General features: G+C 45.8%; 1 protein-coding gene across 1 annotated transcript; it reads left to right on the top strand.

Annotated features, from left to right (window-relative positions):
- The first annotated feature begins 4794 nt into the window (after positions 1-4794).
- LOC130377350 (von Willebrand factor A domain-containing protein 7-like) lies at positions 4795-16281 on the top strand. The gene is made up of 18 exons (XM_056584439.1): positions 4795-4893; positions 5263-5638; positions 6828-7029; positions 7540-7625; positions 7940-8033; positions 8354-8482; positions 8735-8921; positions 9880-10049; positions 10232-10344; positions 11010-11126; positions 11267-11470; positions 11950-12085; positions 12193-12345; positions 12535-12627; positions 13696-13805; positions 13938-14111; positions 14505-14816; positions 14961-16281. The coding sequence occupies exons 2-18, from the start codon at positions 5432-5434 to the stop codon at positions 15408-15410; spliced, it is 2937 nt and encodes a 978-aa protein (XP_056440414.1). The 5' UTR covers positions 4795-4893; positions 5263-5431; the 3' UTR covers positions 15411-16281.
- Positions 16282-19839: the final 3558 nt, after the last annotated feature.

The raw sequence follows: 19839 nt of genomic DNA, 5'->3' as shown, positions 1-19839 counted from the left end.
GCATTTCCCATTCAGATTATAAAGATCATACACATTCACTGATTGAAGATTATTCAAGGAAAAAGTACATTTCTCGCTAGAAATGTCATTAGAAACACGTTTAATGGTGACCCTGTCAAACAAATCAATAGACAATAGTTGCATAACGTGACGGCATCACCGTTGATAGATATTGATTTCCTTTTGTCTATATCCGACAGTGAGGGATTAACATGAATTTCTATCTGATTGACCCCCGCGTTGAAAAAACGACGCAAAAGGTATAACATGAATGTCTATCTGACGGACCTCCTGCTAGACCCATGTCAACATTGAGGAGATGGAGCTGCTGGAGGTTAGGTGTAGATGGATAAGAATAAACCGTATGATTTCTGATATTTGTTCATAGTGGTTCTGCCACACCCCAAAACCAATTACATTATAGAAAGAAGGGCCATACCGTAGAATGTTTTCGCGTAGGGCTACATGAATTTTAATATTGGTTTTCACCTATCAATCCTTCTACTACACGGCAACTCTATAGCTACCTTTCTGTAAGTGCCAAAACAAACGTTAGCTCGCAATGCTAACTCGTCTAAAAACAAGTACTGTATAACATGTGTCACACTATTGATACAATGATTTGTGTTGATTTATAATAACGTTTCATTTATTTGCGTTCGTGATTTTCACAAGCCCTTTGTTTTCACAAGCCCTCTGACAAAGTCCCAGCGAGCCAAGTCCCAGCCAATGAGGGATGAGTTCCCTCATGAATATACCCGAGCTTCCCGCTACCACCCTGCAAAAAATAAACTTGCACCCGGGGGCGACGCTCACTTCCGGGTTGGCCAACATACGTCATCCCTCCACCACTCTATACTGTAAGAACACATGTTCAAGTGGAATGATAATGAATTAATTTATTCTTTATTCTGTAAAGTAAGAAGATTATGCAGGTAAAAAGTATATTTCTCGCTAGAAATGTTATTAGAAACACGTTTAACGGTGAATCGGTCCTAAAATATTGCATTTCCCATTCAGATTATAAAGATTAATAAAGATCATACACATTCACTGACTGAAGATTATTCAAGGGAAAAGTACATTTCTCGCTAGAAATGTCATTAGAAACACGTTTAATGGTGACCCTGTCAAACAAATCAATAGACAATAGTTGCATAACGTGACGGCATCACCGTTGATAGACATTGATTTCCTTTTGTCTATATCCGACGGTGAGGGATTAACATGAATGTCTATCTGATTGACCCCCGCGTTGAAAAAACAACGCAAAAGGTATAACATGAATGTCTATCTGACGGACCTCTGCGTTGAAAAACGCCGACATTTTTTGCCGCGTTTCCACTGCAGGGTGCGGAACGGATCGGATTGCAAAGGTGCGGTAGGGAGGGGGCGGTATAGCCCAGGGCCCCGTTTCCCGAAAGCGTCGTTAACCTAAGTGGATCGTGAAGTGCGTCGAAAGGGCATCGTAGAGTTTTCACCGCGTTTCCCGAAAGCATCGTGGGGAACGAACGTCTTGAAAACGCTCGTAGCTAACGAGTACTCCAGGGGTGCTCGTAGGTACTCGTAGGACGCTAAGAGCATCGTCAGCTATAGCCTCAGTGGCGACACCATCGGACATTCCGTCTATTGGATGCGTTTTATTAAAACGCATTGCGCCTTTATGTTCTTAGTTTGGTAATTAATAAAGATTATTAATTAATTTATTAATAAAGATGTTCAAATGGCCAAAATAAAACGGGACAGTCCAGAAAATGTTTGCGCAGGCAGGGCACTCAAAATGTGTGAGAGAAAGTGGGGGGATTTGTGCAGACTGACATAGGCTACTCATAAAACGTAGCATAAAACAATGTAAAAAATAAATTAAATTAAACAAATTAAAAAAAATAAGAAAATAAAGAAATAAAAAAAATTATAAAAAACAAAGGAGCAGGCAAAAGGCTGGGATATGGTGGGGATTGGTCACGTTGACGGGAATGTTTAGTGACATGAGGGAGGGTGGAGGGGGTTAAAAAAAAGTCTAAATCATTATTCGACGCGCATGAAAACCAGCCGCGTAGTTATGAGGGAGGCCGTCCTCACACCGATCTTCCTCATCGTCATCGTCCTCAACGTCCTCCGGTTCAAGCAATGCCACCCCAGTCTTAGCTGCAATGTTGTGCAACATAGCCGTCACACAAATCACGGCGCATGACTTGGCTGGAGAAAACTGGAGCCCTCCGCCTGACATGTGAAGGCATCTAAAGCGCAACTTCCACCTCCCGATCGTGCGCTCAACGATGCACCGGGCCAGACGGTGGGATTCGTTGTATTCCTCATCAATACATACCTTACCCTATTTCCGGAGGGGCTTTTATAGCAAATGAAATTATCAATCAAGGAAACCCTTATGCGGAATCAGATTAAGTCGGCTCTCTTTGCTGCGCAAAGCATGTTTCAGAAATCAGCCCATTAAGATAAATGTAGTTGTCACACAAGCTATTTTTAATTTTTTGTCATATGGAATTATTTCAGGGGGGGAAATGCCGTGAAACGCACAGTGCATTCAGGATTAGGACTGATATATGTCGGTTTAAGCCTAATCAATTGTGTTTTAATGTCTTTAGCATTCATATAATTGCAGTCTATTTTTTTCGTAGGCTACTCTGCTGTCCTTGATGGGGATATATTTTAACCCTTTTTAAAACAATTTTCCTGCGACATTCCTGCGTCTCCCCCTCCTACGGAGCCCATTTCAGCACCGTGTCAGTAGACAGTTACAATCCTACGACGTCGTGAGTGCAGCGAATGCGCGTTCACGTTAAGAGGAGTTTCGGGAAACGCTCCAAAGAAATTATCGATGGATCGCAAGATCCATCGGGAGAATGATCGTACGAGCGAAGATCCATCGTTATCGGGAAACGGGGCCCAGCTCAGTTCCGAGGTCGCGTTTCCACTGCCGACAGTACCCTTTGTGGTAGGCCGGATGTCGATCGCCGCGGCAGCTACGTAAACATCGTAAACAACGTCTTCCTCCCAAAGGAATGCAGACGAACATCTCCACCTACTTGTTCGCCCAAGCAAGCGTTTTACGTGACATGTTAATTGTAAATAATAATTACCTCAAGGCTACTGTTTGTTTGTTTTTATCCCCGCGTCACCCGGAAGTGATGATTCTGTCGACCAATCAACGGAGGGGGTGTGTATGTGTAGCTAGAATTTCCCGGGACCCTTTCAGGCGTCTCGTCTCGTTTTCAGTACCCCAACGGAGGAGTCCTGAAAACGAGGCCAAAACGGGTACGGCTAAGTCTAGGTCACGCCCAATTTTGGCGGTGGAAACGCGACCCGATCCGCACCCTGCAGTGAAAACGCGCCAAAAAGGAACCAATTTTTCGTCGGAAATCGACGCCAGGGATCCGTGGCCATGCGTCACACATTTGACGAGTAGGGAGTGAGACTGTGTTGGGAATTCATACAAAAACAATAGGTTGTCTCGCAACATAGTTGCTTGACACCCAATAAACAAACAATGTGCGGCAGTTACAGTGACAGTGGGGCGGGGTCCTCTTGACACACCAGGGTGTGCACACTTTGATTCACACATGGAATGTTTCTCACGGGTGAAACATTTTGTGTGTTTTTGTGTGTGTTCATACGTGTGTTTCTGTGTGTGTTTGTATGCATGTTTTTGTGTGTGTTTTTGTGTGTGACAATTCACGTTGTACAAAGGTGATACATATGCACTAGCTGCGGTTGATGAGCATTTTATCATCATTCCATTTAATATATTCCAATAAAGTCTTATCTTATCTTAGGTGTCATTCCATCCAACTGATGGATGCCGAAAGGCATGCGCACGGGTGGGCAATGGCACCCCAAATATTCAAACTTCCCTCCATATCCGACGTCTCCATAAAAAGAAGAAAAGACTAAACAAATAGCTAACCCTTGTCCCTAAACTATAAAGCCAAAAACGTTTCATTGTTTAAGCTAATATTAAAGTGTTATAACTAAATAGAATGATTGTTTTCTTTTGGTCTTAGTAATGAAGACAGGGGGGGGGGTGGTGTAATTTGCCCTGATCAGATATTTCTCTCTTTGCAGTAAGTCTCTTCCCCATTGTTAGCGTTTCAGTGAGCTTGCTAGTTAGCATTACAAAATGTCATGGTTGTTTTGATTCATTGCTTCACATAGCATTTTCTTTTTTGTAAAGCTTCTCCAAATCTTCTCTCTCCCTCGCACGTGTCTCACTGTCATTATATTGCAAATTCAGCTGGTGTGTGTGTGTGGTCTAGCGAGTCATCCCAGCAGTCCTTCATATATCTCTCTCTCTATCTCTCTCTCAAAACGTTTACATATCAAGCCAAAGTTATGGATATTTTAAAATTATCAGATATTGATATTGATTTATATTTATAAAAAGCACAAAAATAACACAATTGTTAATATTTAAATACCATTTATTTAAAAAACACATAGGTAAATGAAAAAATCACTAAGGGCTGGAAATGGTTGTGATGTGGGGCTGGTTGTCAACCATGACCCACACTCAGAAAGCAAACACGCACCTCATTGTCTTCCACATACTCTCTCTCTCTCTCTCTCTCTCTCAAAACTGTACACACAAACTCACCTGGTTGTGATGTGGAGCTGGTTGTCAACCATGACCCACACTCAGAAAACAAACATGCACCTCATTGTCTTCCACATACTCTCTTTATCTCTATCTCTCTCTCTCTCTCTTTCTCTTTCTCTTTCTCTCTCTCTCAAAACTGTACACACAAACTCACCTGAGGCCAGTCTGTCCCTCGTACACCTCTTGAACGGACAGGTCTGGGTTGGTCCGTTCCTCGGACACTTAAAATACATTACGGTGACAGGATCAAATCAGCACCACAAAAGAAGAACTTCAAGGTAAGTTTAGTTGATCGCTCAGCAACTCACTTCAGCATTAGGCTTCCTTACCCTGAATAATGCTGTGGTACTGGTCGTATGAACCATTGGACACAACAATGTCAGCATTTTTTTATTTATGTATTAGGTGAGTTCATTTACATAAAATAATCACACAATTAGGATTATTCAGTTATGTTCTGTAACATATGTACCTGTTTGCTAAGAAGAAGAGGGTTAGAAGATTATAACATTTATTATATTTTCTAATCAATTAATAAATATATATATATTGATATATTGCATTTATTAGTTTTTACAGTTTCCATCTTATTGTAAAAGTATTGGTCTGTGTTATGTTTCTCTCTGACTGTCTCTCTCTCTCCGCAGGTGTAGCCACTCTAGCTCGTTGCGCCTGGTTAACAAAGCCGTTCAGATCCCGAAAGGCCATACCAACGGATCTCCCGCCTGGATAGTTTCGGAAATCCCCCGAACGGGACACTGTGTATCTTCCACTCAGGGCTCTCTCCGTCTCCAGCCCACCTCCTCCTCCTTCATCATGACCTCCACACACACATGCTCCCTTATTCCCCCCCTGGTGTTGTTCTCCTTCCTGTGGTCCTCAGCGCTCTGCTTCCAGCCTCTCTTCTCTTTGGTGGGAGATTCCTCCACTCACCTTGAGATCACACAGAGGGCGTTGCTCTACAAGTCAGCCGAGGTGTGCCGGGCGTTGGCCTCCGCAGAGGGCCGAGACTTCAGCCTGACGGTGGGTATTCTTATGGGAGCCGAGGGTCCTCACCATAGACATATATACAGTACATACAGTACAGACGCCGCATTGACTTCTTTGACCTGTTCTCGCCATAGTAGAGAGAGAAAGACTGGCCTTTAAACAAATATAAGGAAACAGGGGAGCTGCAGTTTTTCTGAGTGAAAAACAATTGTAGGTTTCCATTTCTGAACTGATTTCTATTTATCGTTTTTATATTCATATTAAATCATAATATATAGGAAGTATGTAAGAAAAATATATTTATAAGGCACATTTAAAAGCAGTTTTCACTGGCCAAAGTGCCGTACATGGTGCAAAGAAACATGTAAAAGAACACATACCACACACATAGAGAGTACATGAAAAACGTAAAAATAACAACATATCATAAAAGAGGAGGAAAGGCCAGGGAGAAGAGGTGTGTTTTGAGCCTAGATTTAAAAATGGTTACGGAAGGAGCGTCTCTAATTTAAGGCGGTAGTTCATTCCTAGCGCGTGGAACGTACGGGAGACCAATTCTACATGATCTAAGGGACCTGGGAGCTGATTGGTGGTGGATGAGCTCTAGGGCGGGGCCAGGCCATTTAAGTAGGGTTTTAAAATGAATTCTGTGCTGGATGGCAGCCAGTGGAGGGATGCTAGGATGGGGGTAATATGATCCAACTTTCTGGATCCAGTCAGCAGCCTTGCTGCAGAGTTCTGGACCATCTGAAGGCACAAGAGGAGTGATTGAGGGAATCCTAGGTAAAGGGAGTTGCAGTTATCCAGCCGTGATGTGATGAAAGCGTGCATTACTTTTTCCAGATTGGGAAATTATAAATGGGGTTTCATCTTAGCAATGACTAAATATATGTATAGGGCCCTGACTCTTAGGGTTTTCTTGGTCTGCAGTTCCCATCATTACTTTTATCTCTTTTTTATTTGTAGTCCTCTACTCCCCTGGTTTTCTTTTTACTTTGTAGCTATCGGTTCTCAGTTTTTAGTTTATCGGATCTCCAGTTTGTTATTTGCCCGCCCCTCAGTTAGTAGTTTACCCACTCCTCAGTTTATAGTTGACCCGCTCCCCAGTTTGTAGTTTTCCTGCTCCTCAGTTTTTAGTTTTCCTGCTCCTCAGTTAGTAGTTTCCCCGCTCCTCAGTTTGTAGTTTTTCCCCTCCTGAGTCTCTATTTTTCCCGCTCCTCAGATAGACGACAGCTTGACGATCTCCGAGGTGCAGCGGGCGTGCTCCACGAGCGGATCCACGCTCCTCTCGACCGACAGGTTCCAGACGGCCATCACCAACATATACCTGAGCAATGCCGCAATAGACGTGGTGCTGGCGCTGGACGAAAGGTTCCACTTCGACGACGAGGCGTTCCAGGGAGGACGTGATGTCATAACATTAGGTATAGGGGCAGGAAGTATGGGCTATAGGAGTGTGTCAGAATAATCTGTGTGCCATTTGGTTCCTTCCAGATTGCCCCCATATTCAACCCATTAGAATAACTGTTGAGGGGAGAATTTTTCTCCCTGTTAAACCATTTAGTGTAAATGTTTACCTTAACTACTGAGAATCTGTGCTTCATAATATAACTTCTAATTGTGTCCGTGATATCTACTACATTACCCATGAGCCCGAATTTAACGTCACTGCTCCAGACAAATGTCAAATTGGCCCGGCCTGGCCAGACTGGCCACACTCACACTGGCAGATTTGAGCACGGTTAGGTGCGAAAACGGCCACGGCCAGATGGCCTAGTGTGAGTGCACCCTAAGAGTCATTTCATTCATACTAATTCCTGCCATTACAAGACACTACGAATAAATCCCTACAACTGGTTTGAAGGAATAATCACAACAGAACATCAATGCAAAGGGTGGTAGGAACGGGTCTAGCGGTTCATTTCTGCTTATAGGCGTGTCTGCAGTGAAGGCCAGCGTGGAGCTGGGGTACTTTGTGGCTGGAAGGCTCAACCTGGGATTCGTCTGTCACACACTACAGGTGGGCTAGAGGGAGTGAGGGAAGGATGGAAGAGCCAGTGGATGGATGGATGGGGTTGGTAAGTTGGTGGTAGGTGGAGGGGTGGCTGGATGGATGGATGGGTTTGGTAAGTTGGTGGTAGGTGGAGGGGTGGCTGGATGGATGGGGTTGGTAAGATGGTGGCATAGTGGGGGGGTGGATTGATGCATGGAGGGTGGAGAGATGGAGGGAAGGGGGGAGGAATGATTGTTGGGCTAGGATGGGATGATGACTCGAGGTATGGTGAGCATGTTTTGCTGGTAGAGCCCCGCTGTAATCTTTAATTCTTCTCCCAGGACTTCTACAGCCACAGTAACTGGGTAGAGCTGGGGAACAAAGCCCCGTACAGCACCCTCATCAGGCCAGACCAACAGCTGGAAAACCTGGCAGGTAGGCAGCCCTCCTGGCCCCACAACTAGGGTTTGAAGAAGCATCACGTTTACACAAAGTCTTCATGGGCCAAAACAAACTGGGTGAACAAATACATAGGAGGATAGTAAGTGTTAAACATGGCAAAACAAGCCAAATGGTATTCCACCAACCAACGCCTTATAAGACTGCAATACACTACAGGTATAAAAGGCTTTACCAATAGTTGTTATCCTGTATTCCAACGATACCCACACTTGAGCAGTTTGACTCTTAAAAGAGGAATGTGTCTTTGGTTCAACACCATTCAAAGTTGAAGTGTTCTCCTAAACTCACACTAGGCTTGAGCGTCCCAACCTGTCGGAACTGCATCGACGGGGACTGCACCGACAACATCCTGCCAGATGTTCTGCAACAGGGACTCCTCACGTCTGGCTACTTCAACGTGTTCTCCTCAGCCAAGCCAGCAGGTACCCAACCACTAGACTGTTAGGTAATTTAGGACTTACCCTTTCATGGCGTCAACACCCAACCCACTCTTGACCCTCTCAAATGCCACTCACGGTCAGGCGGAAGACCCAATAGCACCTCATGAGAGGCCGACGCCTGGCACACCTGGGTAGAGCATCACCACCCATGGCATCACCATGCAGAACCCATTTTGAGCCAATCAGACCGATCCCAGCAGATCACGTCTGATCAACCCCACGTTTCCCCACCAGGTAAGTGCAGCCATGGTGGGGCGTTTGACTGGGCCAGCCGGCGGGACCCGGTGGGCGGGATCAACAAGGATGACCCCGGATCCCCCCACGGGGCCCTGCACCACCAGGCCGCCGCCCTGGCCGTCGACGCCACCGTAGAGCTGCTGGAGGACATCCGATTGGCGGTGGGGGACAAGAACTTCCTGCGGTAAGGCGTGGGGAACGCTAGCAGCTAAATACAATTGAAAAAATGCGAGCAATTTATCTCTCTATCGGCCTCTAGCTCTGGTTTCTACGATGTAGCACTGAGCTTATTTGGTTTATTTTATGCACCGAAACGATTCTTGCACTTTTTGAGGTATGTCTTCATTGTTGAATGCATTTACTGTAATTCTCTTTGGACAAAAGCTTCTGCTATTGTATATACATTAGATACATTAAATGTAATATAATGTAGCGTATGTAGTCTGCAAGTTATTTAAATAGCACTAATAGCACTAATAATCTGATAATCTATGTAATAGGTTTGCAAGGTTCAATTTCCATGTAATGTTTTTAAGGGAGTCTCCAGATACTGGAGCACACCCTTAGGTAAAAGTATTCAGAACATTGCGGTCTGCCTCAATACGATATACTACAAACTAGTGCTCAAACTTTGATACATTTTTTGTTATCTATATAACTTCTTATACTTAATAAATAAATTAATCTTATAATTGTACGTTTCTCTTGTAAAAGAATGTCTTTTAATGATTGTCCCTTAAATCTCTTTAAATGCTTTTCCTTAAATGTGATTCCTGCCTACTGTAAAGCGCTCTACATGGTGTCTGTATTGCGGCAGCCGCCATACAAAAAGACTTCCCCAGCCTTCGACAAGCCTTGAGGCTGGTAGTGAATAGTGGTTAAATTGGATCTAATAGTATCCAGCACCAGGAGCGTTGCGGCTGACACTTCAGGCAGCCATGTTGGGACACGTTTCAGTTCACTTTGGCTCGATCGGACAGCCGTCTGAAGCGAGCGAAGACGGAGCTGGTTTGAAATGGACGTGTGTGAAATTGCGCGACGCTTTCCGCTAACCCAGGGGTTTTGTTCTGAATCGGGGGTGACCCGAACCCTTGAGGTGGCTGTGTTCTACATCCGTGCTCCCCTGCTCTGCTCTGGCCCAGGTTGATGGGCCTCTCCCAGTCTTCTGTGCTGTGCTTCGTCATCGACACCACGGGCAGCATGAGCGATGACATCGCCGAGGCCAAGCGGGTGTCCTTCTCCATCATAGACAGCAAGAGAGGAACACAGGAGGAACCCTCAGCCTACATCCTGGTCCCCTTCAACGATCCAGGTCTCTGTCTGGCTGCCTGGGTGTTGGTCTGCCGGGCTACCTGTCAATCTGTCTGTCTGCCTGTCTCACTGTCTGTCTGCCTGTCTCACTGTCTGGTTGTCTGTCTGTCTGGCTGGCTGTATGACCAATTTCAACCAACCGTAACCATGAAACTAATATTCATTCACCTTTGTGATGTCCAGGTTTTGGCCCGTTGTTCATCACAACAGATGCAGATGTGTTCAAAGCAAACATCAACCGGCTGACAGCATCTGGAGGAGGAGATACACCAGAACTCAGCCTGTCCGGACTGCAGGTGGGACTCGTATATTATATATATACATATATATATGTTCCATATATTCATATATTCATAAAATCAATACGATTCAGGATATGTGGAAGCATATAGATAGACTGCAGATATTTGGGTGCAAAAAAATATTCTGGTGTGGACACACCCAATCCATTAGAGATATTATTAAGACAAATATCTAACTGTTAGGTTTGCAATTGTTAGTTTAAATATCAGCCTCCCATGTACACGGTCCAAATGTATTGGTAGATGCCGTGAAAAGGGCATCTACCAATAAATCTAGTGTACTTATGTTTTAAACCCCCCACTGTTTATGAAAGCAGTATCAGCCATGAAAGGTTACTAGCTTGGTGCATTCCTACTGATAATGGGAACAAATACTGACTGAATACTGAATCGTTTTTAGGACTAAAAAGGTAAAAGCAGTTCATTCATGCTGTCACTAGAGTCTCGGCAGTGTCCCATAAAATAATAACTCTGTAGCGAGAAGAAAATTTGATGGAGCTGTTTGAAACAAGTTGCTTGTTGCGTCTTTTGACGTCTTCATTGTTCTTTCATTAATATTTTTCTTTCTTCTCCATCTTGAGTACCTGATGGTCTGTGAGGCATGCCAACTACCTTCTAACAAGTTTTCATTGGTCCGTGTTTCCTGTCCCTGCGACCAGCTGGCCCTGGCGGCAGCTCCTCCCTCCTCTGAGATCTTCGTCTTCACTGACGCTCCTGCAAAAGACACACACCTAAAAGGTGCCATCACTGCCCTCATAGAGAGCTCCAAGTCTGTGGTAAGTCTGGCTGTCTGTCTGTCTGTCTGTCTGGCTGTCTTATCCGTGTCTCTTTGTTAGTGGTTCATCTGTGATTGCATGGGGCACTGTTGATTGTCCAACTCCAAGACTGTACTTTTTCATATTGTTCCCACTTCCAGGTGACCTTCATGTTGACAGATGTAACGGCCAGTCGACGGCGCCGCCGTGAGGCTCAGGGAGGGACTCTGCGGGTCATGAGCCAATTAGATGTCCAGCTGTACCGGGAGCTGGCTCAGGCCTCTGGAGGACTGGCCATAGAGGTCACCAAGTCAGACCTGACCCTGGCCACTAGCGTCATAGAAGACTTTTCAGCCCCCGCTGTGGTACGATTGTAACCTAGAAACCTGCGGCACGAACACAACTTGGCGGGGGTAGAACAGAAACCAAACAAACTGCAGCATAAACGTAACCTGCCAAGCAGTGGTTGCTATTTTGGCAACCTAGCTACATGTACAATAGGGGAGATTTTAACAGAAATCAATTGTATGTTTGTAACCTAGTAAGGTTTTGGAAAGACATCAACCTTGCAACCTTCGGCAGTTCAGTTACCTATCAACCTGCAATACCAGCACAACCTGCAGTACAAACAATTTAAACCTGTTTCAAACCACTTGAAAGAAGGTGCTTGAACACCTTGCATTGCAGCAAGTGTAGACTTTAGCTAGCACTCGCACAATGAAGCCTACACATGAAGGTTTCTGCTATGTGCAGAACTTCATACTGAACGGTACTCCATTCAGTAGTGGACCAGATGAGCAGTGTGTTGAGCTGAACCCCTGTTCTGTTGCTCTCACTATGGCAGGTCACACTGATCCAGGCTATAAGGAAGCCAGGGAAGCCAGACACCTTCAGCTTCCAGGTGGACGGATCCATGAGAAACCTGACTGCCTATATCACAGGAGCTGCTTCCCTCACCTTTAACCTCACAAGCTCCTCAGGTACCACGGCATGTCTGGGGAGGGGTAAGGGGTATGAATGGGATTGGGCCTTAAATCTGGAGCACTTTTGCCGGCTCTGTACTATACTGTGTGTACCTGTTGTGCAGGTACCTCCCAGGACTCCAGCCAGCCCAGCGGCCCATTGGGAACCTTCTCCACCGTGGGCAACCTGAGACGCTTCAGCCTCCACACTGACAATCAGACGGGATTATGGGAGATAGCGGTTAATTCCAATGATCCCTACTCGCTCAAAGTCACTGGTAAGATTTTCAAGCCCACAATTGGCCCACAAGCCATAGATTATCAACCAATCAATGAAGCATTAGGGTGTAACGGTATACATCCTGTCTACTCAGCATTTCATTGATTGGTCAAGCCATTTTAAGCCATTCCGATCCAGATGTCCCACTATTTAAGCAATGGGCTATGTCGGGCTGGGTCTGTTCCAGGTCAAAGTTCAGTGAACTTCATCTTTAACCTGATGGAGGTGCATGAGGGAGGCCACGGGGGCTACAGTCTGAAAGAGGGCCGCCCGCTCACAGGTGAAACCCTGCTGTCTCCTCCACTGGTGTGGGAACCAAACCTTCAAGGAAATGAACTGGTTTGTGTTCAAACTGGTTGGTTGGTCTAACTGGTCTGTGTTTCTGACTGGTTGGTTTGTCAAACTGGTTTGTATTTCTTACTGGTTGGTTTGTCCAACTGGTTTGTATTGCTGACTGGTTGGTTTGTCTAATTGGTCTGTGATTCTGACTGGTTGATTGGTCTAACAACTGGTTTGTGTTTCCGACTGACTGGTTGGTCTAATTGGTTTGTGTATCCGACTGACTGGTTGGTCTTATTGGTCAGTGTTTCCAACTGGCTGGTTGGTCTAATTGGTCTGTGTTACCGACTGGCTGGTTGGTCTATCTGGTTTGTGTTTCTGAATGGTTGGTTGGTCTAACTGGTTTATGTTTCTGACTTGTTGGTTGGTTGGTCTCATTGGTCTGTGTTTCTGACTTGCTGGTTGGTCTAACTGGTTTGTATTTCTGACTGGTTGGTTGTTCTAATCTGTCTGTGTTTCTGACTGGTTGGTTGGTCTAACTGGTTTGTATTTCTGACTGGTTGGTTTGTCTAGCTGGTTTGTGTTTCTGACTTGCTGGTTGGTCTAACTGGTTTGTATTTCTGACTGGTTGGTTGTTCTAATCTGTCTGTGTTTCTGACTGGTTGGTTGGTCTAACTGGTCTGTGTTTCTGACTGGTTGGTTGGTCTTATTGGTCTGTGTTTCTGACTTGCTGGTTGGTCTAACTGGTTTGTATATCTGACTGGTTGGTTGTTCTAATCTGTCTGTGTTTCTGACTGGTTGGTTGGTCTAACTGGTTTGTATTTCTGACTGGTTGGTTGGTCTTATTGGTCTGTGTTTCTGACTTGCTGGTTGGTCTAACTGGTTTGTATTTCTGACTGGTTGGTTGTTCTAATCTGTCTGTGTTTCTGACTGGTTGGTTGGTCTAACTGGTCTGTGTTTCTGCCTTGTTGGTTAGTCTAACCGGTTGGTTGTGGCATGTTTTGTCTATCTAAATTCCATTGTAGTTTGTGTCCAGCCGCTGAGTCTCAATTTCTCTTTTCTTCTCCAGGAGGCAATGCTAGCCTACTAGTGACAGTGACAGGAAGTGACGCCGCAAAGCTCACTGAGGTCACTCTGGTCGAAGGCTCAGGGTCACGCCAGGTCAATGGATCAATTCGGGTAAAATGCGGAATTGGAGTTTCCCACTTTTTTTTCTCTCACTTTTTCAAACCACTGAGCGACCCTGACTCGTGTATAAAACCTCCATGCAATCAATCCTCAGTCAAGTGTTTTGGTTCCTGCCCTCCACAGGCGCTGGGCAACAGTAACTACCTGGTCACCTTCCCCAACATGCCAGAGGGGGAGTTTTCGGTGCGTCTGAGGGGCGAAGAGAGTGCTAGCACCACCTCAAGATCCACGTCAGCCCCCGGCACCTTCCAACGCCAGGCCAACACCCAGATCAAGACTTCCAGCATCTCCGTCTCTGTGAGCACTCCATCTCCTCCTGACCAGCCCAACCTCACCACCACACCCCTCCAGTGTAGCCTCAGTAACTCCAGCCACTCACGTGCTAACACCCAAAAATTGTCCCATCGAATGTAGTTCACTTCTCCTCTTCCACCACTGCATAGAACCTCTGTATTTATTATTAATTTGTATTTGTGTTGTTGTACTTCTTGCTGTGCAGTCTTGCTCCGTGTGTGCTCCCATGAATCTGTAAAGCGACCTTGGTGTGAGAAAGGCTCTATATAAAATAAACATATTATTATTATTATTATTATTATTTAGTAGTGGTGACCAAACAGTTGCTTAGAATAACCCAAGTGTGAGCGGGCATCCGAACCAGCTCACCCTGAATGTGTACTTGTGTGGTTAAAGGTCCAAGCCAACGCCACCTCATTAGAACCGGGCTCCACCATCTCAGTCCCCTTCACCGTCTCCTCCACCGCCGACGGGGTGGTCAACGCCAGCGCGACCGGCACGTACTCTGTGCGTGTCAGCAACGACCAAGGTTACACCAGCACGGCGCCTGCCACCGTAACCCTGGGCGACGGGGGAAAAGCCAACGGCACGGTGGAGCTGACGGTGCCAGGGACCGCGGCGAGCGGGAGCGCCGTGACGCTGACTGTGGAAGCAGCTAAGGACGCCGACGTCAACTACTCTGTGCTGAGGCTCGCATTGGCTGCCAAGGTAACTCCTCAACCTTCAGATTTTATGTCTATTCAAGCCAATAGTTGTTCTTATTTCGGCAATACGTGGTTTGGCTAATGTCTGAGTGTTGGATAATTTATTTCCCATAAATCACTAACTTTAAATATTTGTCCCCGGCCGCAGGTGACGGATGTCTCGGGGCCCGTGTGTCAGATGATCTCCATATCAGACGCATGTCCCTCCAGCTCCGCCCTCTGTAGCTCCGCCCAGTGGCAGTTCTCCGCCCAGTTGACAGATGGGGCAAACGGAACCGGCATTGACTCGGTCTCCGTCCGCCAGGGGAACGGGACGCTAAACACCAGCAAGCAGGTTGGAGCAGCCGGAGAGAACTTCACCATGGTTACCTTCAGTGCCTCCTGCTGTGCGCAGACAGTAGAGCTGGTAGCTGTGGACCAGGCGGGGAACGTGGGCACTTGCAGGGGACAAGCGAAAATCGAACAGCCCACCACGCTGGCGCCGCTGCCGGGCATTACTACTGCTAGTGCAGTTCAAACAACGTCCACCGGGTGGCGCCCTATGACTATGTCTTCGTTTCTGTGGATTGGTGTCGCCGTCTCCCTCCTCTCGCTTTGAATTGGGTTAAACGGTTACATTTTTGGGGCTGTAGGCATACTGGATTTTATCTAAAGAAAATACTATTAAGTTTGATCACCCCTTCACTTAACATAGTCTTCTGTCCCCTGCTATGTGCCATTTATGTTAGACTCCACTTTTTCTATTAATCCTAAAATGTCCTCTTTCCTCCTCACCCCTCCTTCCATGGACCTGCCCTTTAGGCCTACTCTGTCATCTCCTCGCTGGTTATCATAGACAACCACCTTATAATAGTCCCATTATAATGTAACCAATCAGAGACAGCCTAATTAAAATCAGTTACATATTATAACCATTCAGAGCCCCCTAAATGATAATAGTTTCAAAATATAACTAATCAGAGTCAATGAAGTTATAATAGTCCTTTTATAATCTCACCGATCAGAGGTAACCACATTATAATAGTTCCATGATATAACAAGAGGCAACAACGTTTATAATAGTCTCATTATATTATGACCAATAATAATAAGAAACCAATGACCAGCAGTTACGGTATAATTTATGCAATGAAGTAGGCTACTTTGTACAGGTTTTACTGTTCGGAATGTCATGTTTTGTCTTTATTATGTTTAGTGTTTTTTTCTCCCCCTGTCCATCAGATGTTAACGTTCCACCTCACTTCGCAGTTCCTGTCACTCCCGTCTGCAATCACTTAATTTCCCTCACCTGAGCTTTTCCTGGCAATCTTTCCACCTACACCTCATTCCTCCATTAGTCTCTGCCTTTCACCTGTTCTGGTTCTTCGTTTTTGTCATGCCCCTTGTTCCTCTTGGTTTCTAAATTGTACGGTTTTATTTTGTCTTTTCATGAAATGGAGATCAAGGATCTTGATTAAAGGCTGTTTTTTGTTCCGTTTTCTGAGTTGTCTGCAATTGTATCCTATCCTCCTCCTTGTACATGCTGGCCCACCATCACCCGACCGGCTGGTGTGCCTGGTTGGTTTGAAGCAGGAAAGTTCCCAGGCATCACCTCGCACAGTGGCGGACTCATACTGTTTGAAGAGCAGGGGCGAAAAAATGAAAAGGGCACATTCTGGACAACATGGGGCCCCACCAGCGGACACAGTGGCTTTTCTTACTTGATGTTGTTTTGTTCCCCCAACGGAGCCTTAAAGGCAGCGCTGCCTGGAAGGTCCTATCCCCTAACCTTAGCAAGCGCTGCCTAGAAGGTCCCATTCGGGGCACTTGTTACATCTTCATGTAGCACTTAATAGAATAGTTGGGCTCATAATTTAAACGGGGGGTCTGGGAGTTCTCCCCAGAATTTTTTTTGCTTCAAAGACACTGTTTCCCCTTATTCTAGCGACTTTATAAACACCAAAATGAGTTGTTAACATCATTGTGCACTTTCACATTTCAGCCAAAGAAAGGAGGATGCCTTACTGCTTTCATCTTTACTAACATTTAAGTAAAAATTAGACTGGAGAAAATTCGATGTGCCGCTACCATACAGTCTTTGACCGCTGACAGCCAGCTACGGAAACATTTAAGGAAGTTTCCTTCATGTTGAGGTGATAGCTGACCATTATCGTCTCTCTTGCATGAAATGACCCACACTTGAATGATCTTGAACGCTCAAAAAATGTATATACATTTTAAACGGATTATGCAAACTGAAAATGTTAAGTTTTTCTAACTTGGCATCTAAGGGCACTAGAAGGGCACTAGAAGGACCAGACGGGCACAAAGGCACTATCAGGGTACTAGAAGGGCACTAGATGGGCAGAAGGGCACTTGAAGGACCGGACGGGCAGAAGGGCACTACCAGGGTACTAGAAGGACACCAAACGGGCAGAAGGGGACTATCAGGGCACTATCAGGGCACTATCAGGGTACAAGAAGGGCACTAGAAGGGCACTATCAGGGCACTAGAAGGACCGGACGGGCAGAAGGGGACTATCAGGGCACTAGAAGGGCACCAGACGGGCAGAAGGGCACTATCAGAGTACTAAAGGGGACACTAAAAGGGCACCAGACGGGCAGAAGGGGACTATAAGGCAAGATGGCCGCCGAGGAGCAGCCACACAGTTTGGCAGGTCATGTGGGTCTGCGTCAAAAGTCATGTAAATACAAAAAAGGACCTCGGTTTTTGCCATCAACAGTTCTGTCTATCGTCTTTGTAACTTTATATCTTCTTCTGAGTTTGACCTGTCCAAGAAAAAGGGATGATTTGACCCTGCTTCAAGCCAAATGGAGCCAACATGCTCTGTATACAAGAGTACTGGACCATGGCCATGCTAGGCCACCCCCAGGTAAAGATGAACAATTAGTCACAACTAGTCCCTTTACGGGAATTGTTCACCTCTTGATGATACTGCTCTTGGCTGGTGATGTTGAAGTAAATCCTGGGCCTCAGCTCCTTTGTTCTGATTTTTTGGATGAGCCACAACCACAGCTAATTTGCCCACCATCACAGCTACCTAGGCTACTACCACAGTTAGCCTTATCATCATTGCTAGCTGGGCCTCTACCACTGCTAGCTGGACTACCACTACACCAGGCCGGGCTCCCACCACCAACAGCTGGGCCTCCATCAATACTAGCTGGGCCTCCACAAATGCTAGCCTGGCCTCCACCACAGCGAGCTGGGCTACCACCACTGCTAGCTTGGCCTCCACCAATGCTAGCTGGGCCTCCACCAATGCTAGCTGGGCCACCACCACTGCTAGTTTGGCCTCCACTACAGCTAGCTGGGCTACCATCACTGCTAGCTTGGCCTCCACCACTGCTAGCCGGGCTTCCACCACTGCTAGCTTGGCCTCCACCACTGCTAGCTGGTCTACCACCAATGCTAGCTGGGCTACCACCACATCAGGCCAGGCTCCCACCACCACCAGCTGGGCCTCCACCACTGCTAGATGGGCCTCCTCCACCACTGCTAGCTGGGCTACCACCACTGCTAGCTGGGCTACCACCACTGCTAGCTGGGCCTCCACCACTGCTAGCTGGGCTACCACCACTGCTAGCTGGGCTACCACCACACCAGGCCAGGCTCCCACCACCACCAGCTGGGCCTCCACCACTGCTAGCTGGGCCTCCACCACTGCTAGCTGGGCCTCCACCACTGCTAGCTGGGCCTCCACCATTGCTAGCTGGGCTACCACCACTGCCAGCTGGGCTACCACCACACCAGGCCAGGCTCCCACCACCACCAGCTGGGCCTCCACCATTGCCAGCTGAGCTACACCAGGCCAGACTCTCACCACAACAGGTTGGGCTCCCACCACAGCAAGCTGGGCTTCTACTACACCAGGCCAGGTCCCTACCAGTGCCTGCTGGGTCTCCACCAGCTGGGCTTCCATCATACCAGGCCAGGCTTTCTCCACCTCTAACTGAGTTCTCACCACAATATGGGACATGTTCACAAAATGTGCTACAACCTCAAGTAACTCATCCAACAAAGAAAAAACTAAATTCGCTAAATCCGGCAATTAAGAAGCAACACAAAATGCCTTTCTTTAAAACCCTTAATAATGCCAAAACCATTTGGGACTCACAATCTAAACCAAGCGGAATTCTACTGGGCCATATTAACATTCGCAGCATTGTCAACAAAACTGAGCAAATGGAACATTTATTGAGTGACTCTAATATTGACATACTTGGTGTATCTGAAAGTTGGTTGACACATTCATCATCTACAGCAGCTATCAGTATTCCAGGATATAATGTATTTAGAAAAGATAGAGAAACAGGGCGAGGAGGGGGAATATTAATCTATGTCAGAGACAAGTTTAAATGTGAACTAATAAGGTGGCCTAAAGAAGTTAATGTTGAGTGTATTGGTCTTAATATATCACTTAGTTCTGCAATGTATTTTACTGTGATTTGCGTGTATCGACCTCCTTCAGCAAAGGATGTATTTTATGACCATCTTAAGACAATTTTAAATCATTGCAGCTCTAAAAAGGAAATCACCATTCTTGGTGATTTTAATATCAACTGGGACATCAAGTCAGATAGGAAAAAAATTAAGCAGCTTACAGACAAGTACAATTTGACGCAAATTATAAAAGGACCAACAAGGATAACAAATACGTCACATACAACAATTGATCTAATATTTACTAATAAACCTGAAAGAATTTCTAAGACTTTTAATCTATTATCTGGCTTATCAGATCACAATTTTATCCTGTACTTGAGGAAAATTAAGAGGACGCACCTAATGGCATCCACTAGAGGTCAACAATACTATTTCATACCCAAAAGCCAGCAACAATTCCTGAATGAGGAAATCCAAAATGTAGATTGGTCTAATATTTTAGAAAATAATGACATCGAGGCCAGCTCAGATAGTTTCATTAAAAAATGAAATGACATTGTAACGCATTTTACAAAAAAAGGTAATTCCAAGCAACGTAAAAATGCTCTGCCCTGGTTGAACAATGAAATTATTAAATTAA

The sequence above is a fragment of the Gadus chalcogrammus genome, chromosome 3, assembly GCF_026213295.1.
Source record: "Gadus chalcogrammus isolate NIFS_2021 chromosome 3, NIFS_Gcha_1.0, whole genome shotgun sequence".
NCBI lineage: Eukaryota > Metazoa > Chordata > Actinopteri > Gadiformes > Gadidae > Gadus > Gadus chalcogrammus.
This window is presented reverse-complemented; position numbering and strand designations above follow the sequence as displayed.

Coding starts and splice junctions, on each gene's coding strand:
- LOC130377350 (XM_056584439.1), top strand. CDS start 5,432: ATGACCTCCACACACACATGCTCCCTTATTCCCCCCCTGGTGTTGTTC. Junction 12,628..13,695: donor AGAGGGCCGCCCGCTCACAG/GTGAAACCCTGC, acceptor TTTCTTCTCCAG/GAGGCAATGCTAGCCTACTA. Junction 13,806..13,937: donor AGGTCAATGGATCAATTCGG/GTAAAATGCGGA, acceptor TGCCCTCCACAG/GCGCTGGGCAACAGTAACTA.